The sequence below is a fragment of the Oncorhynchus keta genome, unplaced genomic scaffold (genome assembly GCF_023373465.1).
Source record: "Oncorhynchus keta strain PuntledgeMale-10-30-2019 unplaced genomic scaffold, Oket_V2 Un_contig_3860_pilon_pilon, whole genome shotgun sequence".
In the NCBI taxonomy this organism is placed as follows: Eukaryota; Metazoa; Chordata; class Actinopteri; order Salmoniformes; family Salmonidae; genus Oncorhynchus; species Oncorhynchus keta.
The window spans coordinates 143,629-169,850 of NW_026287470.1; the positions used below are offsets into that span (position 1 = coordinate 143,629).

A 26,222-nucleotide genomic window follows, 5' to 3' on the forward strand; every position below is an offset into this window, starting at 1 on the left:
TGGTAAGCCAATTATATTAAATGACTGTTGCCTCCTGTTAAATGTTATTGTGATGGTAATAACGTTTTTTTAAATGGAGGTCGCTAGCTGCAATAGTTTCTTCAACCTAGCCTTGCTTTCAGCAAGCGAGCGAACTGCTTTACTTGTAGTAATGTTGGAGAAACATGTTGGGGAAAAGTAAGTCATCAAAACATGTTTTATTATCACCTGAAACAATTCTTATTTATTTATCCTGTTCAAATGAAAAGGTGATATTTTGCAGTGTATCAAAATAAATGCAATCTCTGACGAGAAACAGGCTCTCCCCATCTTGCATTACAAACACGACATTTGTTAGTTCAGTAGGGAGAAAATGGCGTACTGCGTAATGAAATATGTCACGATGTGAACGGGGCATGATGCCACTTGCTAGTCAGAACAAGGAAACTCTTTGACATTTTCGACATGCTAACTGGCTGTAGTTATACACGTGCCACATTTAACCAGTTAGCAAGTCAGAAATGACAGAGTTTCTTAGTTGTATGGTTTATGTGGGTTTATGCAGGGTTGGTGGTAGATAACTAGCTAGTCTCCGTCAGCATAAACCTAGCAGCATGGTCAATTCAGCACCTGCGTTGGGCACACAGCATTTACTGCGATCCGGACTCTGCAGAAATCAGGGCTGTTGTCAAGGAACTTGTCAAGGAAGGGAGTTTGCGTTTATACAGGATGTACCGCCCCCACCTACCTCCAATCAATCATGTCAATGCGTAGCTATACAGAGCCCTCCACATTGTTACAAATGTTAGGAGGCGTGAGGTGGTATGGAGCTCAATCTGGCTTCTGCATGCCTCTGGAGGCTCCGCAATTGGGTCACAACCTCCATATGGAGCCTCCGATCACATTTTTGATCAAGCATAAATTGGCTTTTACAACGTGGAGGGCTCCAAATAGCTATGCATTGACATGATTGGTTGACTGTAGGTGGGGGGAGTGAGGTCCTGTTTGAACACAAACTCACTTCCTTGACAACTTCCTTCACAGCAGCTCTGCTTAGCCAAGCGAAAGAAGTACGTGTGCCCTGACTTCTACAGAGGTCATATCGCAGTAAATGCTGCACAGCTACTGCAAACGTCTGATTAACCATGCAAAGCCTTTAAGGAACTTGATTTGGTCTTCACAGATCTCCAAATCATATTTTGAGATCAAGCATATATCTGATTTTAGGGTTGGCTAATGCTAATAAGCTATGGTTAGCACCCAGCATCCTTGAGCTAGTGGGTGTCAGTCAGAGTTATTTAACAATATATTAAGTGGATGGGCAAGCGAAGGATGTTGATATTAGGAAAAGTGTTTATTTCCAGCTAGTGTATTTGATGGGTTTCGTTTCTGTAACTAGCTTGGCTGGCTAGTTCAGTAGCTACTGGCTGGCTAACTAGCTGAGACCGAGAAGAGAGAAAGTTTTTCCGACTGAAGCACATATCTTCTGACAGTGACACAGTGCCCCCTGTGGACAGAAGCTGAACTTTACTGAAACGTTCTAATTCACCCTGTTCAAAATGAGCAATGTTGAGGTGGTAGAACTGACTAAATTAAATGAATCGTAGTCTTATTACCTTTTACATTCTACAAGCAAACATGTTTGGCTCATGTCTGTTATTACCATACATTCCATTTGCAATTATTTGTAAAAAATATATATATATACATATATATTTCATTAAGCTTTCATTTCTATTACACTTTTTATTCAATTAGCTACATACTTGTTCTATTGTTGTTGCATTGTTGAGAGGTTAACCTGCAAGTAAGCATTTCATTGCACTGAGTATTCCATGTATATGAGATGTATATGACAAATTAACAAACTTTAACTTGCTATGCGAATGACACTCTACTACTTTTTTCAGAGGAAGGCTGTAAAAATTGTCAAAGACCCCAGCCACCCCAGTCATAGACTGTTCTCTCTACTACCGCATGGCAAGCGGTACTGGAGTGCCAAGTCGAGGTCAAAAAGGCCTCTCAACAGTTTTTACTCCCAAGCCATAAGAGTCCTGAACAGGTAACCAAATGGTTACCTGGACTATTTGCAGTGTGCCCCCCAACCCCTCTTTTACGCTGCTGCTACTCTCTGTTTATCATATATGTATAGTCACTTTAACTATACATTCATGTACATACTACCTCATTTGGCCCGACCAACCAGTGCTCCCGCACATTGGCTAACCGGGCCATCTGCATTGTGTCCCACCACCCACCACCCCCTCTTTTATGCTACTGCTACTCCCTGTTTATCATTTATGCATAGTCACTTTAACCATATCTACATGTACATATTACCTCAATCAGCCCGACTAACCAGTGCCTGTATTTAACCTCACCAGTTATTTGTCACTGTCTTTTTACTGTTGTTTTTATTTCTTTAATTACCTATTGTTCACCTAATATATTTTTTGCACTGTTGGTTAGAGCCTGTAAGTAAGCATTTCACTGTAAGGTTGTTGTATTCAGTGCACGTGACAATTTTTTTTATTTTTTTATTTGAGAATACTAAGCGACAGCAACATAGAATACTAAGAGACAGCAACATAGAATACTAAGCGACAGCAACATAGAATACTAAGCGACAGCAACATAGAATACTAAGAGACAGCAACATAGAATACTAAGCGACAGCAACATAGAATACTAAGCGACAGCAACATAGAATACTAAGAGACAGCAACATAGAATACTAAGAGACAGCAACATAGAATACTAAGAGACAGCAACATAGAATACTAAGCGACAGCAACATAGAATACTAAGCGACAGCAACATAGAATACTAAGAGACAGCAACATAGAATACTAAGAGACAGCAACATAGAATACTAAGCGACAGCAACATAGAATACTAAGAGACAGGAACATAGAATACTAAGCGACAGCAACATAGAATACTAAGAGACAATAACATAGAATACTAAGAGACAATAACATAGAATACTAAGGGACAGCAACATAGAATACTAAGAGACAATAACATAGAATACTAAGAGATAGCAACATAGAATACTAAGAGACAGCAACAGAAGAGGGCAGACAAGAGATCCAACAGATGACACAGAGAAAGTGATGGTACTGTTGGATTCTTTAATCAGTTTGGCTTATTGCACATGTCAGAGTCTATGGTTGAAGTTGTTGAGTGGCTTTTGGCAATACACTAGATATACAGTACCGGTCAAAAGTTTGAACACACCTACTGTCAGGGGTTTTTCTTTGTTTTTACTATTTTCTGATGACTGTGGAGGCCAGGTCTTCTGATGCAGCACTCCATCACTCACCATCTTGGACAAATAGCTCTTACACAGCCTGGAGGTGTGTTGGGTCACTGTCCTGTTGAAAAACAAATGATAGTCGCACTAAGTGCAAACCAGATGGGATGGCGTATCGCTGCAGAATGTGGTGGTAGCCATGCTGGTTAAGTGTGCCTTGAATTCTAAATAAATCATTGACAGTGTCACCAGAAAAGCACCTCCACACCTCCTCCTCAATGTGTCACGGTGGGAATCACACATGCAGAGATCATCTGTTCACCTACTCTGCGTCTCACAATGACAGATGGCGGTTGGAACCAAAAATCTCACATTTGAACTCATCAGACCAAAGGACAGATTTCCACCAGTCTAATGTCCATTGGTCGTGTTTCTTGGCCCAAGCAAGTCTCTTCTTATTGGTGTCCTTTACTAGTGGTTTCTTTGCAGCAACTCGACCATGAAGGCCTGATTCACACGGTCTCCTCTGAACAGTTGATGTTGAGATGTGTCTGTTACTTGAACTCTGTGAAGCATTTATTTGGGCTGCAATATCTGAGGCTGGTAACTCTAATGAACTTGTCCTCTGCAGCAGAGGTAACTCTGGGTCTTCCTTTCCTGTGGCAGTCCTCATGAGAGCCAGTTTCATCATAGCGCTTGATGGTTTTGCGACTGCACTTAAAGAAACTTTCAAAGTTCTTGACATTTTCCAGATTGACTGACCTTCATGTCTTAAAGTATTGCTGGATTGTCGTTTCTCTTTGCTTATTTGAGCTGTTCTTGACATAATATGGAGTTGGTCTTTTACCAAATAGGACTATCGTTTGTATACCCCACCTACTTTGTCACTACACAACTGATTGTCTCAAACGCATTAAGGAAAGGAATTCCACATATGAACTTTTAACAAGGCACACCTGTTAATTAAAATGCATTCCAGGTGACTACCTCATGTAGTTGGTTGTGAGAATGCCAACAGTGTGCAAAGCTGTCATCAAGGCAAAGGGTGGCTACATTGAATAATCTCAAATATAAAATACATTTACATTTTTTAAAACATTTTTTGGGTTAATACATGATTCCATATGTGTTATTTCATAGTTTTGATATCTTCACTAATATTCTACAATGTAGAAAATAGTACAAATAAAGAAAAAACACTTGAATGAGTAGGTGTGTCTAAACTTTTGAAAATTCATGCATTTGGTTGTTGATATTACTTTTTTTCTTGGCAGCGGTTCTCTTCAAGCCACACTTTGATATGAATCTACAATATATTAATATTTCCCCCAAGCAATTACAGGGTTGATCAGAATTGGCCTATGTTGGTGATATGACTTCTTATTTTATGGACTCGGCGCACAGTGCTTTGTGTGACGCATGGAGTGATGGCTGCGATACATTGCTTCCCGTGTACATTTCCTGTCAATTGACACAATAAATGAAGGTCGTCTTTTTAACTCGAGTAAGGTAACGTTCCAACGTTGAGTGTCCCACTACCCGACCCGTTGGTTTGTTTCCGGAAGTACATTTCTGGGGGGGTGGATGCTTATTGTGTTGACTGGCTAGCAAAGTAAGTGTCGAGCCAACTACCATAGCCTTGCTTTCTCTCAATACCTCTGGTATTTGTATTTATTCGAATAGCCTCATATACTGTAAATAGATATACAGATATATATCTTATATCTCGAAATTATAAAAGAAGAAAAATTGCATTAGGTAGAGACCACAACATCCAACAGTAATGTTTGCTAGCATGCTAACACAGACAAAAGTGGTTTAGTTACCTGTATCTTTGCAGCTAATTTTAGCGATTTTTACTTTTGATATACGGAATGGTAACACTGACCAACCTGAACAAAAGTAGCTAAAAGTTACTATCTCTTAACTGTAGCTAGCTGCTCATAGACACTTTGCCATGATGTCCGCAGCCATCATAACCTTCCAGTCTCAGCTCTCCGGGGTCATGGAGACGGTCCTTAAGTCAGCCATGTATGAGATCACCAGGCTGGTGGAGGATAGTTTCCTGGAGGAGGTGTCCCGGAACCGGGAGCAGGTCGAGTCACTGAAGAAGCGGCTGCAGTGGTCGGAGAACAGAGAGGGAGACCAGAGGGGGAAGTGTGGGGACTGTGGGAGAGCTGGCAAGGAAGGTCATGAGATAAGCTTAGGAACTTCACAGACAGGTGAGAAGAGAGACATCTAACGACACAGTACCAGTCAACAGTTTGGACACACCTACTCATTCTAGGGTTTTTCTTTATTATTTTCTACATTGTAGAATAATAGTGACATCAAAACTATGAAATAACACATGGAATCATGTAGTAACCCAAAAAATGTTTTACTTACTTTACATTTTAGATTCTTCAAACAAGCCGCTTTTAATTAACAGCTTTGCCTTTGCTTGGCATTCTCTCAACCAGCTTCACCAGGAATGCTTTTCCAACATTCTTGAAGGAGTTTCCAGAAATGCTGAGCACTTGTCGGCTGCTTTTCCTTCATTTTGTGGTTCAACTCATCCCAAACCATCTCTATTGGGTTGAGCTTGGGTGTTTGTGGAGGCCAGGCCATCTGATGCAGCACTCCATTACTCTCCTTCTTGGTCAAATAACTCTTACACAGCCTGGAGGTATGTTAGGTCCTTGTCCTGTTGAAAAACAAATGATAGTCCCACTAAGCGCAAACCAGATGGGATGGCATATCGCTGCAGAATGCTGTGGTAGCCATGCTCATTAAGTGTGCCTTGAATTCTAAATATATCACATACGGTGTCACCAGCAAAGCACCGTTACACCTCCTCCATGCTTCCCAGTCAAAACCACAAATGCGGAGATCATCCGTTCACCTACTCTGCGTCTCACGAAGACAGTAGTTGGAACCAAAAGTCTCAAATTTGGACTCATAAGACCAAAGGAAAGATTTCCACCAGTCTAATGTCCATTGCTCATGTGTCTTGGCCCAAGCAAGTCTCTTCTTATTATTGGTGTCCTTGAGAAGTGTTTTCTTTGCAGTAATTTGACCATGAAGACCTGATTCACACAGTCTCCTCTAAACTGTTGATTTTGAGATGTCTGTTACATGAACTCTGTGAAGCATTTATTTGGGCTGCAATTTCTGAGGCTGGTAACTCTAATGAATGTATCCCATGCAGTAGAGGCAACTCTGCGCTTTCCGACTGCACTTGAAGAAACATGACAAGTCCTTGACATTTCCTGGATTGACTGACCTTCATGTCTTAAAGTAATAATTGACTGTCATTTCTCTTTGCTTATTTGAGCTGTTCTTGCCATAATATGGACTTGGTCTTAAACCAAATAGGGCTGTCTTTTGCATACCTCCCCTACCTTTTCACAACACAACTAATAGGCTCAAATGCATTAAGAAGAAAATAAATTCCACAAATTAACTTTTAATAAGGCACACCTGTTAATTGAAAACCGACCTCAACTGGAATGAGTATGTTTGTCCAAACTTTTGACTGGTTATATATATATATATAAGGAGGAATCACTGACGTGGGGCTGCTGTAATGTGTACCTTTTATACTTTGATCACTGATCAGACAGTATTGGTTTAAGAAAGGAGTCAGTCATTGGTGGTGGTGGCATCTTAAAGATGTTTCCTTTCCTTCATCTGATGTGAGGAGACTCTATTATCCACAATGTTACTTACCTTTTACTCCAAATGAAATGTTCTCTTTGTTTACCTGTGGCCAGGTGTGGAGAGGGGGCGTAGCCTGAAGCAGGAGAAGGTACAAGGGGAGGAGTGGAGCAGCTGTGGGGGCGTGGCCAGGGAAACAACCTTCAATGATCTGGAGGAGGCTGAGGCCACCAGCCCTAGGAGAATCTCTGAGGTAGGTAGGGGACTGACTAAACACATGGAGGCTGAGGCCACCAGCCCTAGGAGAATCTCTGAGGTAGGTAGGGGACTGACTAAACACATGGAGAGAATCTCTGAGGTAGGTAGGGGACTGACTAAACACATGGAGGCTGAGGCCACCCCTAGGAGAATCTCTGAGGTAGGTAGGGGACTGACTAAACACATGGAGGCTGAGGCCACCAGCCCTAGGATAATCTCTGAGGTAGGTAGGGGACAGACTAAACACATGGAGGCTGAGGCCACCAGCCCTAGGATAATCTCTGAGGTAGGTAGGGGACTGACTAAACACATGGAGGCTGAGGCCACCAGCCTAGGAGAATCTCTGAGGAGGAGGGGACTGACTAAACACATGGAGGCTGAGGCCACCAGCCCTAGGAGAATCTCTGAGGTAGGTAGGGGACTGACTAAACACATGGAGGCTGAGGCCACCAGCCCTAGGAGAATCTCTGAGGTAGGTAGGGGACTGACTAAACACATGGAGGCTGAGGCCACCAGCCCTAGGAGAATCTCTTGTATCTAGGGGACTAAACATCTGTGACGGGTGGAGAGTGCAGTGTTACAGAAAGTTCAGTTAGAAATGTTATTTTAAAGGATATATTAGAACAGATAGTCTGTGAGGAAGAATTGGCCTTTTTAAAACCTCTCCTCATAATTGAACTGTTCCAGTTCTGGGCTGCAGCAAAGTTGTGAGATGTCTGGGGGTCCCAGAGGAGAATTCTGAGTAGAGAACCATCATGTCAGCTCTATTCAATCACTGTCAGTTCATCCATCATTTAGTCAGAATCATTTGCTCTTCCAGTCCACAGAGGTCGGAGGTCAGAAGCTGGACAGTCTGCTGAAAGAGGAGGCTCTCCACAACACTGAGCTACAGGAGAGATGGGAGTTCTGCCTGGATGGTGAGTCAGGAGTTTACAACAAACATAACAGACAATAGCCAACCTTTATGATAATAAGAGTAACTTATAATATGCTGTGTCATTTCAAATGTATTCATTATTACAATGCCTTAAATCACGTGTCAAACTCTTTCCACAGAGTGTCTGTGGGTTTCGCTCCTTCCTTGTAGTTGATTGATGAATTAAGGCCACTAATTATTAAGGAACTCCCCTCGCCTGGTTGTCTAGGTCTTAATGGAAAGGGAAATTCAAAAAACAGCAGACACTAGGCCCTCTATGGAATGAGTTTAACACCCCTGTCTTAAATGTGAATGCTTCTAATGCCTCATGTCCCCTGTGTTCTTCAGAGGCTGATGGTTCAGACGTCTCTGGGCCCAGTAAGAGTTTTATTCAGCAGGAGCTGCAGCAGTGCCAAGATGAGTGGAGATCCAGTCTAGACCAGAGGCCTGAACTACCAGGCCCCGAGGGACACTCAGGGGACCCCACCGACCCTCTCTACCGCCCCCACTACAGCATGGAGGAACTAGGGGGTGACTTTGAGAAGTCTGGTTACTGCAGTGGCGGTAGTGGCGACCATCTTCTAGACATGGAAGGGCTGGATAGGCTTCCTGGTTCTCCGTCTCGTCTGGGAGCGCTGAGCTACGGAGCTGTGGGTCACTACCAAGTGAACCTGGGGGGGTTTAAGGGGGGCGACCATCGCCATCGCTCCCACATGCCTGGCCCCCATCAGAGCCGGAGGGAGCAGGTGGGGTCGCCAACGCCATCTCCCCACCCAGAGGTGGGAGATCGGAACTGCCTATTGATAAACGAGGAGGGGTACCTGCAGGACTCCAGTGTCTTGTACCCTGAACATGGTGTCCCAGAGTCAGGTAGTAGAGCCGGCCACAGGGGGCTAACCTCCATCCACTCTGGAAGCTCAGCCCACAACAACAACACAGAGAGCCTGTATGATGCCGCTGACGACTTTGGACTCTCTTTAAACCTCAGAGATCGTTCACAAGAGCAGGTAACAGGAGTAGGGGGGAGGTGTCATGCCTGCAATCAATGTACCATGACCTTCCCAGACTCTGGTTCCCTCAAGACCCACAAGCAGACACACAAAACGGGGAGAGGGATGAGTTCAGGGTCTGGGCCTCCATACTCCTGCACCCAGTGCGGTAAGACCTTCACCCAGGCCTGCAACCTCAAGGTCCACCAGCGGGTCCACCAGGCAGAGGGACTCCACCTCTGCAGCCACTGCTCCAAGGGCTTCACCTCCTTCTCCGACCTGAAGAGGCACAAGTGCAGCCAGACCACAGACAAGCCCTACTGCTGCTCCATCTGTGGGAACAAGTTCAGTCGGCTCTGGAACCTCAAGCTGCATCAGCGCATTCACACGCAGGAGAAACCCCACCGCTGCACTATGTGTGACAAGAGCTTCACCCGGGTGGACATTTTGAAGGTACACCAGCGCACACACACTGGGGAGAGACCGTACTGCTGTGCTGTGTGTGGACTCTGCTTCAAACGACTGGCCCATCTAAAGTTACACCAGCACAAACACAGGCCGGATTTCCTGGCCTGAGCGGTGGCCTAGAACAGTGATTTCAACACTGTGAGGCATGGGTTCCTCCAATTTCTTTAAAATATATATATATATATATATACTTACAGTCCATTCAAAAGTTTGGACACCTACTCATTCACGGATTCTTCTATATTTTTACAATTTTCTACATTGTAGAATAATAGTGAAGACATCAAAACTTTGAAATAACACATATGGAATCATGTTGTAACCAAAAAAGTGTTAAACATATCAAAATATAATGATTTATTTTTTCAATATACATTTTTCAAGTTTCTTCAAGTGCAGTGGCAAAACCATCAATCGCTATGATGAAACTGAATCTCATGAGGTCCGCCACAGAAAAGGAAGACCCAGAGTTACCTGGTCGATGACATTCGATGGTTTGGACATTAGACCGGTGTAAATCTGTCCTTTAGTCTGACGAGTCCAAATTTGAGGTTTTTGGTTCCAACCGCATGTGTGGGTCCCACCGTGAAGCATGAAGGAAGTGGTGTGATGGTGCTTTGCTGGTGACACTATGTGATTTATTTTGAATTCAAGGCACACTTAACCAGCATGGCTACCACAGCATTCTGCAGCGATATGCCATACCATCTGGTTTGTGCTTAGTGGGACTATCATTTGTTTTTCAACAGGACAATGACCTAACATACCTCCAGGCTGTGTAAGAGTTATTTGACCAATAAGGAGAGTAATGGAGTGCTGCATCAGATGACCTGGCCTCCACAAACACCCGAGCTCAACCCAATTGAGATGGTTTGGGATGAGATGGACCGCAGAGTGAAGGAAAAGCAGCCGACAAGTGCTCAGCATATGTGGGAACTCCTTCAAGACTGTTGGAAAAGCATTCCAGGTGAAGCTGGCTCAGAGAATGCCAAGAGTGTGCAAAGCTGTATTCAAGGCAAAGGGAGGCCATTTGAAGAATGTCAAATATAAAATATATTTCGATTTGTTTAACACTTTTTGGGGGTTATTACATGATTCCATGTGTTATTTCCTAATTATAATGTCTTCACTATTATTCCACAATGTAGAAAAAGAGTAGAAATAAAACCCCTTGGTGTGTAGGTGTTCTAAACCTTTTGACCGGTAGTGTGTGTATATATATACATACAGTGCCTTCGGGAAGTATTCAGACCTCATGACTTTTTCCACATTTTGTTACTTACAGCCTTGCAAAATGGATTGTTTTTTTCCCCTCGTCAATCTACACACAATACCCCATAATGATGGGGAGTGTTGCTGCACAGCTATTTTCAGGTCTCTCCAGAGATGTTTGATCAGGTTCAAGTCTTGTCTTGGCTCTGTGCTTCGGGTCATTGTCCTGTTGGAAGGTGAAACTTCTCCACCAGTCTGAGGTCCTGAGCGCCCGGGAGCAGGTTTACATTAAGGATTGCTATGTACTTTGCTCCGTTCATCTTTCCCTTGATCCTGAACAACATCCCCACAGCATGATGCTCTGAGAGTCTTTAGGTGCCTTTTGGCAAACTCCAAGCGGGCTGTCGTGCCTTTTACTGAGGAATGGCTTCTGTATGGCCACTACCATAAAGGCCTATTCGTGGAGTGCTGCAGAGATGGCTGCCCTTCTGGAATGTTCTCCCATCTCTACAGAGGAACTCCGGAGCTCTGTCAGAGTGACCATCAGGTTCTTGGTCATCTCCCTGACCAAGGTCCTTCTCACCCGATTGCTCAGTTTGGCCGGGCGGCCAGCACTAGGAAGAATGATGGGGTCCACTGTGTACTTGTGGACCTTCTATGCTGCAGAAATGTTTTGGTACCCTTCCCAAGATCTGAGTCTCGACACAATCCTGTCTCGGCGCTCTACAGACAATTCCTTTGACCTCCATGGCTTGGTTTTTGCTCTGACATGCACTGTCAACTGTGGGACCTTATGTAGACAGGTGTGTGCCTTTTCCAAATCATGTCCAATCAATTGAATTTACCACGGGTGGAATCCAATCAAGTTGTAGAAACATCTCAAGGATGATCAATGGAAACAGGATGCACCTGAGCTCAATTTCGAGTCTCATAGCAAATGGTCTGAATACATTTTTTTTATACAGTTGCACAAATTTCTAAAAACCTGTTTTCGGTTTGTCATTATGGGGTATTCTGTGTAGATTGCTGTGGATTTTAATGTATTTAATCAAGGCTGTAAGGTAACAAATTTGAAAAAGTCAAGGGGTATGAATCCTTTCCGAAGGCCCTGTATATACTCAGTCCAGCTCTGAAAGTTGTAATAGTGGAATGCACAAGGTGTAATTTCGAAATTGGGTAGTATATCATCAGTTCCTCTTGTCATGTTAGTCATTGCACACCTCAGAGAGCTATTTATAACTTGTCAGAAATGTCCAAATCAACGAGCCCATGTCAATTAACGTTTTTAAATTTATATCTTACAAAAATATAAACAACATGCAACAATTTTACTGAGTTACAGTTCATATAAGTAAATCAGTCAATTGAAATAAATTCATTAGGCCCTAATCTATGGATTTCACGTGACTGGGCAGGGGAGCAACCATGGGTTGGCCTGGGAGTGCATAGACTGACCCACTGGGAGCCAGGCCCAGCCAAACAGAATGAGTTTCTCCCCACAAGAGCTTTATTACATACATAAATACTCCTCAGTTTCAACAGCTGTCTGGGCGGCTGGTCTCAGACAATCCCGCAGGTGAAGAAGCTGGATGTCGAGGTCTTGGGCTGGCATGGTTACACTTGCGGTTGTGAAACTAGTTGGATGTACTGCCAAACTATTGACAAGTATGTTGGAGGCGGCTTATGGTAGAGAAATGAACATTCAATTATCTGGCAACATCTCTGGTGGACATTCCTGCAGTCAGCATGCCAATTACACGCTCCCTCAAAATCTGAGACATCTGTGGCATTGTGTGACAAAACTGCACATTTTAGAGGCCTTTTATTGTCCCCAGCTCAAGGTTCACCTGTGTAATGATCATGCTGTTTAATCAGCTTCTTGATATGCAACACCTGTCAGGTGGATGGATTATCTTGGCAAAAGAGAAATGCTCACTAACAGGGATGTAAACAAATTTGTATACAACATTTGAGAGAAGTAAGCTTTTTGTGTGAATGGAACATTTCTGGGATCTTTTATTTCAGCTCAAGAAACATGAGATCAACTCTACATGTATTTACATTTTTGTTCAGTATAGGTTATTTAGCCCATAGATCTTGACAAGTTTGTCAGTCAAATAACACATGAATACACATTAGACATGGCCAAATGTATAGAATTGCAAGAAAAGGAGCTTTAAAACAGCAACATTTCCTTTGCATCCCATGACAAAATGTGTAGAATTGCAGGAAATAAGCTTTAAACCCAGCAACATTCTCTCCACCAAGAGCGGCGTGAACAGTTAGTGTCATGAACAGTGCCAGTGCCAATATAAATAGACGTGTTAGATTCTGGGTTAAACTTTGAACATTGTTATACTCAGAAGAATAGTATCTAACAGTGAGGGACTGGTTTTTACTTCAGAAGTTAATGGTCTGTAGGAGCCAGATGGCTTTGGAATGTGTAGGGGAGACTGGTGGAGATCTTAGAACCTAACAATGTCACTGAGGGAGAGAGGGTAATGTATAACGTTTACATTATGTCAGGATATGTTATTGTTAGCCATCTGGGATCCTCTGGGAGAAGAGACACTGTCTATCAATCACCATGACAACCTTGAGTTGAAGTGACTCAGCCTAGGAGAAAGGGTTGTCAGTACTTGTGTGAAATGTTGTGTGTCTGAATGCAGCTCTATCGACCCTTTGGGAAGAATTAAACTTGGATAAGCTTTCCTAGTGTCCGTGGAGTCATTAACTCAAAGAATTAGAACCTAACATGTGGTAGGAGTTCCCCAATGCTGGAAGGGGGGGGGGGGCCCTGAGTGAAAATATTTTGGATCCCTTGGTCTAGATTTTTATTTGACATTGAGAACTATTTTTTTTATGATCAATTGTTTATTAATAAGGACATTGAAAATATAAACTGTTGGAAACCATGTTTTGAATAAGAATGTATGCCTTTTATATCAGGAGTTCCCTAACTCTGTCCCCGCGTTTTGCTTTTTGCCATAGTGTAAAGGACGTCACGCTGCTTGCTAAGCAAGTACCACATCCTCCTGATTCGGCCCATACCGGTTTTGAACTCGGGACCTCTCAAACACACGTGACCACCCTTCTCAAGCGTCTTATCTGATTGCGCCACCTCAACAGTTACCGAATGAGGCGATGCAAGCGGTCTAGGAATCGTCTGTCATAATGATCATACCAACCTACCAAACATTTCAAAAGCACTTAAACACGATCATGGCAGACTTACAACTTCCCACAAGCACATGAATGCCCCATATTCAAGTCTGACCAATTCTTCAACCAATAAGATTTTAGCTAGCTTGATTGCTAGCTAACTTTACTAATAATAAAATTAGCTCGTTTGCTTAACATTGGCTATATGATAAAACTAGCGACATTATCCACATTAATACGTTTGTAACTGTCAAATGGATTTGTTGTCATGTTTTGGAGGGAATGTATAAATAAGGTCAGTAGTGAAATGTAACGACCCCCTCCACAAGAAACATTACGACTTCGACGGTTGTTCAAGTGAAACTTCCGATGCCAGACCAGATTTTCAAGTACAAATAAAACGGAATAAACACATTTTAAAGCAACAACTTCAAATCCGCAGAACATTTTTTTAAAGCATTTTGTGTGACATGAACACAGTACACCTACATTTACATTTGGTTTTAGGATACTAACTTTCCTAATAAATAGAATGAAAAACAAATGACAACCAGAATTAGTTTTAATTAAATTAATCAACTCAATTCAAATTCAACATTTTTCTTTAACATTTTGCTACATTCTCTCGCAGCATGATTCTTCCAAACAAAAGCAAATTCACAGCAAACAGAACTATTCCCTCATCACCATCTGACACCCTATTCCCTATATAGTGCTATATTTCTAGTCCAAAGTAGTGCACTATATAGGGAATAGGGTGCCATTAAAGGCTCGTCCCCTGTCCTCTCTATCTGTCTTTGTGTATTGTCTTCAGGTGTTTCTTCAGATGGCCAGTCTGTTTGAAGTGCTTGCCACACTCAGAGCAGGTGTAGGGTTTCTCCCCAGTGTGGACAAATTTGTGCCTCTTCAGATTATTGTAATCCAGAAAGCCCTTCCCGCAGTACGAGCACCAGTGTCTCTTCTCCCCGTTGTGCCACCTCAGGTGAACATTCAGCTCCACACGCCTCTTGAACCGCTTCACACAGAGGGAGCAGGCAAACGGTTTCTCTCCAGTGTGAACGCGGAGATGTGTCTCCATGTCGCGCCGGATGACGAAGCGTTTGTCACAGATCGGGCAGGTGAACGGGCGCACGCCACTGTGGACCATCTGCTCGTGCTTAGTCAGGCCGAAGCGGTAGACAAAGGTCTTGTCGCACTTCGGACACTGGTGGCCCCGCTGTTCACCGTGGACGCGGGCGTGGCGGTTGAGGCCCTTGAGGTTGGGGAAGTCCTTGCCGCAGGTGGAGCAGGCGAACGGGCGCTTCCCCGTGTGGAGGGAGGCGTGACTCTCTAAAGCAGCGGCGCTGCTCAGTACGCGACCACAGACTGCACACTGGTTCTTGGTAAAACGTTTCCGTGGAGACTTGGGAGACTGTTGGAGCTGGAACGGTCCTGGCGGCGACCACATCGGTTGTGACTTGCGATACCGCTGCGCCTGCTGGAATGTCAGCGTGCATTGGGGGGACTTTTTGAATCCGGAGTGAGGGCTGACGGTGACAATGAAGGGGATAGGTTGAGGGGTGGAGGGAGAACGTTTCAAATTCAATAACGCCGCGGCCGCCGAGCGAGGTCTGCCGCGACGAGGGGTGGCAGAAATTACCTTGAACTGATGGGTCTGTGGGTGAGGAGGGGTGGTAGGAGAAGGGTTCACATTCACCTCCGTAGCCTGGTGTGGGCTGGGGGTACCGTGAGGGCTGGTGCAACGCGGGCTGGTGCGGCGTGGGCTGAGGCTTGAGGTAGACGCAGCATGAGGGCTGGGGCTGTACGACCGGCGGCGCTGTGGAGTGGAAGGCAGAAACGATGTCTGTGTGACCAGACCTCTAAGCTCTGACCTCTGACCTTGCTGTGAGGTCTTAGTGACCTTCGACCTACTCCTCTTAGCCTGGGCTAGGGCCAAACCTCTCTGAGCCTGCACCCAGGTCATGCTTCTCTTCTTGGATTTGGACACACCAACACCTCCACCAATAGGTGATTGTCTGGTCAGAGAGGTCACATCAGTGTTAGCTCCTCCCTCTTCCTCACTGATGATGTGGTTACTACTTCCTTGTCCACTAGACTTGTCGTCAGCCATCTCACCGTTAGCTGTGTCCTCTACTACATCCTGGTCAACGTGTGACTCCCTGGACTTTTCTTCTCCGTCCTCCATCACCTTTGAGTAGTCGTGGTCTAGAGGGGCGGTTCTCTCTCCTCTGGGTTTCTTAGCAACCACTGGAGATGGCGTGCTGTCCTGGGTGCGGGGCCTTAAGCGGAGGCGGAGACCGGAGAGGAGCGCTTCACGTCGGCTTGACTTTCGCTTGCTGCCTAACTGGACAACAATCTCCTCCTTTTTCTCACCGACGGGGGTCATTTCCGTAGCAACAGACCTGGTCATCACAGCTTCCATAGACGTGGCAGAGAGGGGGGAAAGCCTCTCCCCCTCATCTTCCTCCTCTTTTTCCTCCACCCTCGGTAGGGAGCGTACTAAGGGTGCTACTGACAACTGAGCTGAAAACTGTGTCATAAACATCTGACAGGGGCCAGAGGGTGTGGTTACAGCAGGGGCTGACAGCTGTAGAGGGGCTTCATCAGACGTCCTGTCTGGGACAACAGGGGACTTCGGTGATGGCAGAGTGGGGGACGGTTGCACATGCTCAGTGACCAAGGACACCTGCTTCTCAGAGGGGCCGGCAAGTTCTTCAGACAAAGTTAGCAACTGAGCGGACTGGACCGGTGTTGGCGGAGTTGCCGTGGCAACATCCGACTTCTCCAAAACTGTAGGCGGTAGCGGTTGTGTTGGTGGTGCGGCCGGTGGTCCATTAGGTACAGCTGTAGGCCTAGCTGGTTGTGTTGAGGGCACTGCTATTGGACGAGCTACAGGTAGAACGTTTGTGTGGGACTGTGCTGGTGATGGCCAAGGAGATGGGGATGGACGAGGGGGTACGGGGCTGGGCTGTGTATTCTGAAGAGGGGTTCTGGGTAACCCGGAGATGACAGGTGGCGGGCGCTCTGACGATGCTGCTGTCGACTTCACCGCTACAGTCGACTGGACCGCCGTGGTCGTTTGGACAGTTTCTTTTGACAGAGTAGTTACTGTGGACTGGGCCATTACAGCAGACAGGACAGTTGTTGTAGACTGGATAGTGGCTGCTGATTGAGGAGATGCTGTCTGGTGTAATGTTGATAGAGACTCTGCTGCTGGTATTACCAGTGACTGCTGTTCTGCTCCAGGGGCCTGGCCTGCACTGCCACTGGTAAACTCTCTGCCACTGGTAAACTCTCTGGTCCTGGGCTGGGATGGGCTGAGAGCCTGGGGGGTCTCCTGGGTGTCTGGTTCTCCCTGGAGGGGGGCCTCTGCTGAGGTAGGCTGGGTGGTAGGAGGCCTTTCCTGGGTGTGACGGTTGACCAGGGCCCTGACGGCTCCAGGTGGGACCAGGGCTACAGAGGGAGAGAGATTGACAGGATGGAGAAAGGTAGAGGGGAAAGTTGTAAGGGAGAAACAGAAAGAAAAAAAGACAGAGAACAACAGTGGAGAGATTATTATAGATATTATTAGAGCCTGGTTCTCATCCCAATACTGTTTAATACATTGTAATAAGATGCAGGTCTCCCTAGTTCCTACCTCTGCCTGGTAACTCTCTGAGAGGTTGTCTGCGGACCAGAGTCGGGGGCTCTCCCCCCTCCTGCTTTAGCAGTATGTACCCGGGGGAGTAGTCATCAGAATAGTCTGCCTCCTGGGGGGGTGAATGGGGAGAGACAACCACAATAGGGTCAACAAAAACTCTGATGAAGGCTGTGAGGTCAATATGTACGCTTAAATACACAAGTGATTCTAGGGAGAGCAGTGTTAAGGTTTTTCTTTTCACTGGGGTCGACAACAACAGGTTGAGTATAGAGGTAGATTAATTGGCAAGACAGCACCCACAGATCTGGGACTCAGGCTTGAAGCCTCGTCTTACCCAGTCCACCTCCTGTTTGATCAGTACAAAGGCCATCTGTGGGTTGTCCTCCTTGTTGTAGGCCCCACGGTGCAGGTCCTCCTCGCGCAGGTGCTGTTCCACAGACAGAGGCAAGGCTTGCACTGTCAGAACTGGAAATACCAGATTAGGAGAGACAGTGGTTAGGAGATGAGGAAATGTAGATGTGAAGATGACAAACCAGGTGATGACATGACAACATCCTGTGTTGCAAAGTGACTAGCATTATTAAGGTTATCAGTAATTTATTAATGCATAATATAGGCTACACCTCTCAAACATGTTCTGTTTAATATTGTAGTCTATACAAATTAAACATAGGTACATGAAGCAACTTTGAGCCTTCATATGCTCAGCTGAATAGCTAGCTATCAGGATGTGTGATCACTTGAACGAAGCTTAGCTAGCTTGTCCAAAGGTGTATTCATTCCACCGATTCTGTTGCAAAACGTTTCTTGAAAGGGAGGGAGCAAACGAAACGGGAGGGACCTACCTGAATTTGTACAATACCTACTAATTTTAAACTAAAAACAAACTGTTTGGAGGGAACAAATAACCCGTTTCTACTCACCACATTGGACACCAATGTCACGTTTGCCAATACGTGATGTTCTTTGACTCCGTCCAGGCTCTGCGGTTTGTCTTTCACTTTCACCCGTCGATTTCTTCACATTTTCAGGGGATCGAAGCCTCGATTTGAGGTCCTCGTTCTCTTCTTTTATTCTGCATATTTCGAATCGCAGCTCCTCAATAGTTGTTTCGAAAAGTTGCGTTGTCTCCATGACTGCCGTCTTCAGCACCTTCTCCATAACAGAGGCGAACTGGGTTTCAAAACCTTCTTTCGCCATGTTAGCGGCGGCCATCTTCAACCCACACACACGCATATAAATAATCTTCTTCTATGGTATATTGGCGAATGTACAATTTAATCTGTATCCCGCCACCTACTGTGCGGGATGGAAACATAATTCCCCAAAAGTGTAACAAACTGCCAAACATAAAAAATATAATAGAGGTAAAATCGTTAAGTCCAACAAACGTTTCTGCAGCAGCCACAATAATGTCAAGTTTCTTAGACTTCTTTGAGATTTGAGCAGCACAGTTTATAACTATGACAATGAACGCCACAAAATCCACCTTTTTCCCACACACAGCATCTTTTGACTGGCAGCACACTTACTAGAGGCTGTGGTGCTTCCACTATCATATCTCCAGGACCATCAACTGTTCTCAATTATTTTAATTACCTCCTCATAGGAGATTGATAACTTTTGCAACCTCAATTTTCTTCACCCTGTATGCAGGGCACTCAGGATCATGATCCCCACCACAACTGCAACACCATCCTTCTACACACTGTTGAAACATGGCCAAATCCTTTACAATTCTTAGACTGCAGTGGTTTGGGGATGAAAGCTCTTACAGCACATCTTACATAACCAAGCTTCACATGCATAGGTATGTGTTCTTTATCAAAAAACAACAGTACCGACAGACTTTCTTCGTTTTCTCCATTCACCCAGCGGGTCAGACGCTGGGCACCAACCACACCAGGAATTCTCTTCAGGTATTCAACCTGAACAACTGTCGTCACCCGAAGTTTAAAGCACAAAATGTTTCCCGGATTCATTTGAGGCCCACTGCAATCTTCCTCTGTTCTTCATAAATACAGATAATCATAATAAGACCATTCTTGGTCACTCATAGGCCTACTTCACAATTTGTTACACCTCAAACGGGTCTCCCACATATACATCCTTACTTAACAAACGCATCCCAACAAGAAGCGATTCAATATCATCCACACACGTGTCCTCCACTCCAATTTTAGACCATTTCCTTTCTGTTCCAGTTCGACACTACTGTCATTCAGAACATTCATCTTCACCAACTTTGATCGACGCGCTGCTTGATTCGAACTCAGCATCCACTTCCGCTTTCTTACTTATTTTTATTTGTTATTGCAACAATAATAGCAATATTACACATCAATACAGGGACATTCCTGTGAATACAATTTAAAAAATGTATTTATAGAACACCAGTCGACCACAAAAAAAAATCTTAATAATTTGGAATTTGTGGCTGTGACAACTAGTGAAAACTGAAGCCATTTTCTGATCAATCCTGTCCATTATATTCTAAACAATAATATAGTTACCACAAACACAAAGTCAGAAGGCCAAACTACTCAAACCCGACCAAACAGATGTACAGCCTTTGGCAGGAAAAAAAAAACTCAGTTGGGTGTGTAAAAGTCTCCCATTCAAAAGGTGTTCCGTTTCAAGATGTGGGCACAAAGACGTCTGAATGGCACCAGGGGAAAGTCTCCCATTCAAAGGTGTTCCGTTTCAAGATGTGGGCACAAAGACGTCTGAATGGCACCAGGGGAAAGACGTCTGAATGGCACCAGGGGAAAGACGTCCGAATGGCACCAGGGGAAAGACGTCCGAATGGCACCAGGGGAAAGACGTCCGAATGGCACCAGGGGAAAGACGTCTGAATGGCACCAGGGGAAAGACGTCTGAATGGCACCAGGGGTAAGACGTCTGAATGGCACCAGGGGAAAGACGTCTGAATGGCACCAGGGGTAAGACGTCTGAATGGCACCAGGGGAAAGACGTCTGAATGGCACCAGGGGAAAGACGTCTGAATGGCACCAGGGGAAAGACGTCCGAATGGCACCAGGGGAAAGACGTCCGAATGGCACCAGGGGAAAGACGTCTGAATGGCACCAGGGGAAAGTCGGACAAACAAAAGCCAAAGAGAAAAATGCTGCTGAAATGGCAGTAAGTTCAAAGACAGATCATTGTAATTTATACCATACACTTTTACAAAAACGTCCTTTTAATACTGTACTAACTGTCAAAATAAAGAATGTTGCACACTCCATGTGTAATCTCCCAGCAATTTAATGGGTATTTACCAACGTTTTGGCATCCCTGTGATGCCTCACCCTGAGGAAGGCACAGTGATGGCACGTTTCTCAATAAAATTGAAGTGGGACTTTAAACGGGTGGCCTAACTATGTGGTCACTAAAGATCCAACGACACTTATTGCCAGAGCCCGTCATGATGAGTACCATTGTAGGTGTACTGTGTTTATCAAACTGTATTCCTATCAGTAACATGTGTAACGGCGTTCTTCGTTTGTAGAAAGAGAGTCGGACCGAAATGCAGCGTGGTGGTTACTCATGTCTTTAATAAATGAAGAGCGATACATGAAATAACTAAATAAATGCAAAACAACAAACGGAACGTGAAACCTAATACAGCCTATGTGGTGAACACTACACAGAGACAGGAACAATCACCCACGAAATACAAAGTGAAACCCAGGCTACCTAAATACGGTTCCCCATCAGAGACAACAAGAATCACCTGACTCTGATTGAGAAACGCCTCAGGCAGCCAAGCCTATACTAGACACACCCCTAATCAACCACAATCCCAATGCCTACAAAAACCCCAATACAACAATACAATAACCCCATGTCACACCCTGGCCTGAACAAATAATTAAAGAAAACACAAAATACTAAGACCAAGGCGTGACAACATGTATGTTAAGTGTATGAATAATGTATATTAAACAAAATATCAGTAAAAAATAAAAAATAAACAAATACTCATGTAAAATAGTTCATTTTGTCCTCCATAGAGGGAGGTGGATGGGACAATACAATAAGGTTAGGATGGTGTGTTCCCCCTTAAGCTGTGAAGAGCTTTGGGTGTGTAGAAAAGTGCTATGTAAGCCCAGTCAATTATCATTATTAATACATGTTTTGCCATCTTCTGTAGCCTGAAGACCATGCCTTTCTCAAAAGATGTAAACTGGTATAAAATACCAAAAAGGGTAGACTGCAAGGCTGTGTAACGTTAATGAATAAATGACTATAGTAAGTGCCTATGTCACAAATAAAGTAACATGGTTTAAGTTTTCATCTTAAAATCAGCCATAATTCTGCCAATTTCCCACACTTGACTAGGCCATTCCAAGACATTTAAATGTTTCCCCTTAAATGACTCGAGTTAGCAATATGCATAGGGTCATTGTCCTGCTCGAAGGTGAACCTCTGTCCCAGTCTTAAATATCTGGAAGACTGAAACAGGTTTCCCTCGAGATATTCCTTGTCATTAGCGCCATCATTCCTTCAAATTTGACCCATTTCCCAGTCCCTGCTGATAAAAAACATGGTGTTCTCAGGGTGATGAGAGGTGTTGGGTTTGTGCCAGACATAGCGTTTTCCTTGATGGCCAAATAGCTACATTTTAGTTCCATCTGACCAGGGTACCTTTGTTCATATGTTTGGGGAGTCTCCCACATGCCTTTTGGCGATCACCAAACGTGTTTGCTTATTTATTTTTTTAAGCAATGGCTTTCTTCTGGCCACTCTTCCGTAAAGCCCAGCTCTGTGGAGTGTACAACTTAAAGTGGTCAAATGGACAAATACTCCAATCTCCGCTGGGGAGCTTTGCATCTCCTTTAGGGTTATCTTTGGTCTCTTTGTTGCCCCTCTGATTAATGCCCTCCTTGCCTGGTCTGTGAGTTTTGGTGGGCGGCACTCTCTTGGCAGGTTTGTTGTGGTGCCATATTCTTTCCATTTTTTAATAATGGATTTAATGGTGCTCTGTGGGATGTTCAAGGTTTCGGATATTTTTTTATAACCCAAACCTGATCTGTACTTCTCCACAACTTTGTCCACGACCTTCATGGTGCCGGACAGCTTAATGAAAACCAGTCAATATTCAGGTCCCCAAGAAAGTAGACCTCTCTTTTAACATCACATACACTATCAAGCATTTCAGACATATTATTTAGATACAGATTGTTTGCACTTGGTGGCCTAGAGCAACACCCCAAAAGAAAAGGCTTTAGATGTGCCAAGTGAACCTGCAACCACAACACATGAGATATTCTCTAAGCATCACACGGATATGTCTCTGAATATGACAGCAACACCTCCCCCATAAGCATTTCTGTCTCTTCTATAGATGTTATATCCTTGTATTGCTACTGATGTATCATCAAATTAATTATCTAAGTGAGTCTTCAGAAATGGCTAATATATGAATGATATCTGATTTCATGAATCTTATTTCTAAGGCTACATATATTAATATGGGCTATTTTCAGCCCTTTCCTGGGTAGCTTATCAGAGATAGACATAATAATGAAAAGAGCAGACAAAGCTAGAAAAAAACAACATACAATCAGCAGTCCATTAATCAATTGGTGTGTGTGTGTGTGTGTGTGCACTGCGAGGTTGAGGCTTTGAACCATAGGCTTGGCTCTCTCATCCCTTCCAGGCTTCTGGGAGGGAGGGTGGACAGTGAGCCTGTCATTGCGGATGTACGCAATGTCCCCACGCGCTCTTGCCGCTTTCACTGCTGGGATCAGTTCTTTCCTCTTCTGGCACACTGCTTCAGGATAGTCCCCATTAAGGAAGATGTATGTTCCTCTCTGGTTCTTGGCTCTTTCCAGAACAGCTACCTTGTCCTTGAACCTCAGGAACTTGACCACTATCGGCCTGGGCCTATCACCTGGGCCGGTGGTGGGTTTTCCAGTCCTGTGGGCGCACTCCACCTGAATCTTCCTGTGGTCCATCTTAAATTTCTCAGAGATCATTTCCCTCACTTTGTCCTCAGACTCTGTCCAAGTCTCATGTGGAGATTCTGCAATTCCGTCCACAACAATGTTGTTCTGCCTTGATTTATCTGTCATTGTCATCATGGATTCACACACAGAACTGATGTCCTCTCTCAATGACTTACATATTGCCTTTCTCCTGTTTCAACCCATCGAGCTGACCCTGGGAGAACTGTAGACTGTTCTTCAGGTCCTGGACCTCTCTGGTCAAGTTGTCCATTATTTTATTAGTAGAATCCACAAGTATTTGGACAAAACACTTGAAACTATTTTCTTGTTGTTGTAACAACTGCTTGTAGGTCTCTTTTTGTTAGTTTAAAAGATCCTTTACGTGTGATAGAGAGACACCACTCTCTTCAACAGTACTCCCGCTGGCTTTGGTCTTTGTCATGGTAGCTAGCAATGTATGTTACCCTGTTACTCCTCGCAGTTCCAGACAGGGCAGGGGAAAATTGAAAACAACAAACAGCAGGGATCTAGACAGCCACAAACCCGGGACAATCTGCCGTCCCAGTCACAATGGCTAACCGCATCGCGGGCTGCATTCAAGTGAACCTCGCTAGCTTGATATGCTGCTAGCTATCAGCTAGGCTAGCTGCGGCGCCAAATAGCTCCACAGACCCGTCCTTGGTTGACAGGATCACTGGAAAGAGACAAGCCAGCAACTGATGATGCCAACTGCATCGCGGGATCCTAACGAAGAAGGTAGGTCGCTACCAAGAACTTTCCAATACACTTTCAAATAACAAACTTTCCAAACAAACAAAACCGAGCTCTTTCACATTCTGCGTTCAACAGGAAGTTACATAGCAAGTATCTTTAATAAGTGTGCATGAACTCGATTGTAATTGTATATGTGAAGTTGTGACGGAAGTCCCACCTTTGCGGGAATCCCATGTGGCGTTGGCCTTAGGGATAAGTGACCCTAATGGTGAATGTACTCTAATATTTGAACTACTGGTTACACTTATGATAATCCAGACAATCTCAGTTGATTGGATACCATCACCTCATTCAATTTAATAAGAAGCAACACTTTCAGGTTAATCAAAGTTTAATTCCCAGATAAATAATCATACCTGGATAGGCTATTATTTTATTTATCCGTTATTTTACCAGGTAAATTGACTGAGAACACGTTCTCATTTGCAGCAACGACCTGGGGAATAGTTACAGGGGAGAGGAGGGGGATTAACGAGCCAATTGTAAACTCGGGATTATTAGGGGACCATGATGGTTTGAGGGCCAGATTGGGAATTTAGCCAGGACACCGGGGTTAACACCCCTCCTCTTACGATAAGTGCCATGGGATCTTTTAATGACCTCACCGAGAGTCAGGACACCTGTTTAACGTCCCATCCAAAAGACGGCACCCTACACAGGGTAAGAGTGCAGTCTTTCAGCACTGCCCTGGGGAATTGGGATATATTTTTTTATACCAGAGGAAAGAGTGCCTCCTACTGGCCCTCCAACAGTATCTGGTCTCCCATCCAGGAACTGACCAGGACCAATCCTGCTTAGCGTCAGAAGCAAGCCAGCAGTGGTATGCAGGGTGGTATGATGCTGGCACATTAATCATTATCATCGATTTATCAATTACATTTGCTTTTGCTAATTAATTCACGTTCAACTACCACATTACGGATACAGTAGTGATGGTTCATTAACGTCTACAAATAGATTCAATCGTTTTTTGCAGCTTCCAACGAATTCCAAACCCACACTTTGAAAAAAATAGTAACAGTCTTCTCAATTGTTTCAAATATTTTGCAAGCTATCAGAGGGGGTGGTCCCCACTCCCCCGCTAATTAGTGAACACTCAGAAAGGATTGACCTCTGACCTCAGCAGCGATACCAACCCTAACTATGCCATTAGCGGAAAAACGGTAGAAATCACTACAAACTCTCTCCAAAATCAACCATCGGGCACAGGCCTTTTCCAGTTTAGCCCTGATGTCCAGCCATCCAAGATTGACATCGGTCCAATACCACAGTTCTCAGCCGAAGCACGAGCAGGAAACGATAGACAAAGGGACAGGTGGAGAGGACTGGGGAACTAATGACAAAAGCAGAAAAGCAAACATTCTGATAGCTATGGAACTGCGTTTGAAAACTGAACCATTAAATGTAATTGCTAAAACTTATGACGACGAACGAGCACAAACTCTTCAACAAAATCGTTTTCTACAGGAACAACTCGATTTAGCCCAAACTAAATACGACGATGTCCACGCCAAACTAGATAAATCTGACGGATAATCTACTAACAGGAGATATGCAGGCAGTTCTGTTGAATGTTATTCAGGGTAACAATGTTCTACTCCAAATTCTGCAGACCAAAGACAACCAATTAGTGAACACAATGACTAAGTTGGATGACAAATCAGCAGAACTCATTGAAGTTGCTGACCTAATGAATGATGAGAGAACTCAGGTGATGAAGTTGGAAATAGTGATTTCTAGACTAGCGGAGGAAATCTCCTCACTGAATCTCTCGCTCTGTACTCAAGAACTCTATCTGCAAACCCTGACAGATAAGTATGAGACCGAAAGGAGCAAGTGTGACACTCATGTGTCCAATATCAGTACTCTAAGCACTCAATTGGACTCTGCAATGCAGCAGAATACCATCCTTAGGTACAATCTGGTTGAATTCCAGAACAGTCACGCACTACAACGTCACTACCCAACCAAGCAACCG

The 26,222-nt window shown here is 44.4% G+C and overlaps 3 protein-coding genes across 53 annotated transcripts in view; 1 reads left to right on the forward strand and 2 right to left on the reverse strand.

The window, feature by feature from the left end:
- LOC118372071 (zinc finger protein 135-like) overlaps positions 1-26,222 on the reverse strand; it is a 95,524-nt gene that overhangs the window by 23,876 nt on the left and 45,426 nt on the right. The gene's annotated exons all lie outside the window — the stretch shown is intronic.
- Positions 4,503-13,428, forward strand: LOC118372061 (zinc finger protein 34-like). Of its 5 annotated transcripts, XM_052508753.1 has the most exons (7): positions 4,503-4,847; positions 5,206-5,457; positions 6,991-7,190; positions 7,293-7,355; positions 7,542-7,604; positions 7,953-8,049; positions 8,397-13,428. In XM_052508753.1, the coding sequence occupies exons 2-7, from the start codon at positions 5,241-5,243 to the stop codon at positions 9,611-9,613; spliced, it is 1,857 nt and encodes a 618-aa protein (XP_052364713.1). In that variant the 5' UTR covers positions 4,503-4,847; positions 5,206-5,240; the 3' UTR covers positions 9,614-13,428. The 5 variants fall into 5 exon arrangements, with proteins under 5 accessions (XP_052364713.1, XP_052364711.1, XP_052364712.1 ...); XM_052508751.1 differs by having other exon boundaries at positions 4,503-5,457; XM_052508752.1 differs by lacking the exon at positions 7,293-7,355 and adding an exon at positions 7,356-7,418 and having other exon boundaries at positions 4,503-5,457.
- On the reverse strand, positions 14,424-18,770 carry LOC127924224 (zinc finger and BTB domain-containing protein 17-like). Its single transcript, XM_052508696.1, has 4 exons — positions 18,443-18,770; positions 17,854-17,984; positions 17,517-17,628; positions 14,424-17,332 (listed from the first exon to the last, which is right to left on the reverse strand). The coding sequence occupies exons 1-4, from the start codon at positions 18,753-18,755 to the stop codon at positions 14,667-14,669; spliced, it is 3,222 nt and encodes a 1,073-aa protein (XP_052364656.1). The 5' UTR covers positions 18,756-18,770; the 3' UTR covers positions 14,424-14,666.

Bases quoted from the DNA above. Each gene is read 5' to 3' on its own strand.
- LOC118372061 (XM_052508751.1), top strand. From the start codon at position 5,193: ATGATGTCCGCAGCCATCATAACCTTCCAGTCTCAGCTCTCCGGGGTC. The intron at 5,458-6,990 runs GTGAGAAGAGAG...ACCTGTGGCCAG, and splicing joins CTTAGGAACTTCACAGACAG to GTGTGGAGAGGGGGCGTAGC. The intron at 7,356-7,541 runs GTAGGTAGGGGA...AGAATCTCTGAG, and splicing joins GCCCTAGGATAATCTCTGAG to GTAGGTAGGGGACTGACTAA.
- LOC127924224 (XM_052508696.1), bottom strand. From the start codon at position 18,755: ATGCGTGTGTGTGGGTTGAAGATGGCCGCCGCTAACATGGCGAAAGAA. The intron at 17,985-18,442 runs GTGAGTAGAAAC...TGGTATTTCCAG, and splicing joins TGACATTGGTGTCCAATGTG to TTCTGACAGTGCAAGCCTTG. The intron at 17,333-17,516 runs GTAGGAACTAGG...CTCCCTCTGTAG, and splicing joins CAGAGAGTTACCAGGCAGAG to CCCTGGTCCCACCTGGAGCC.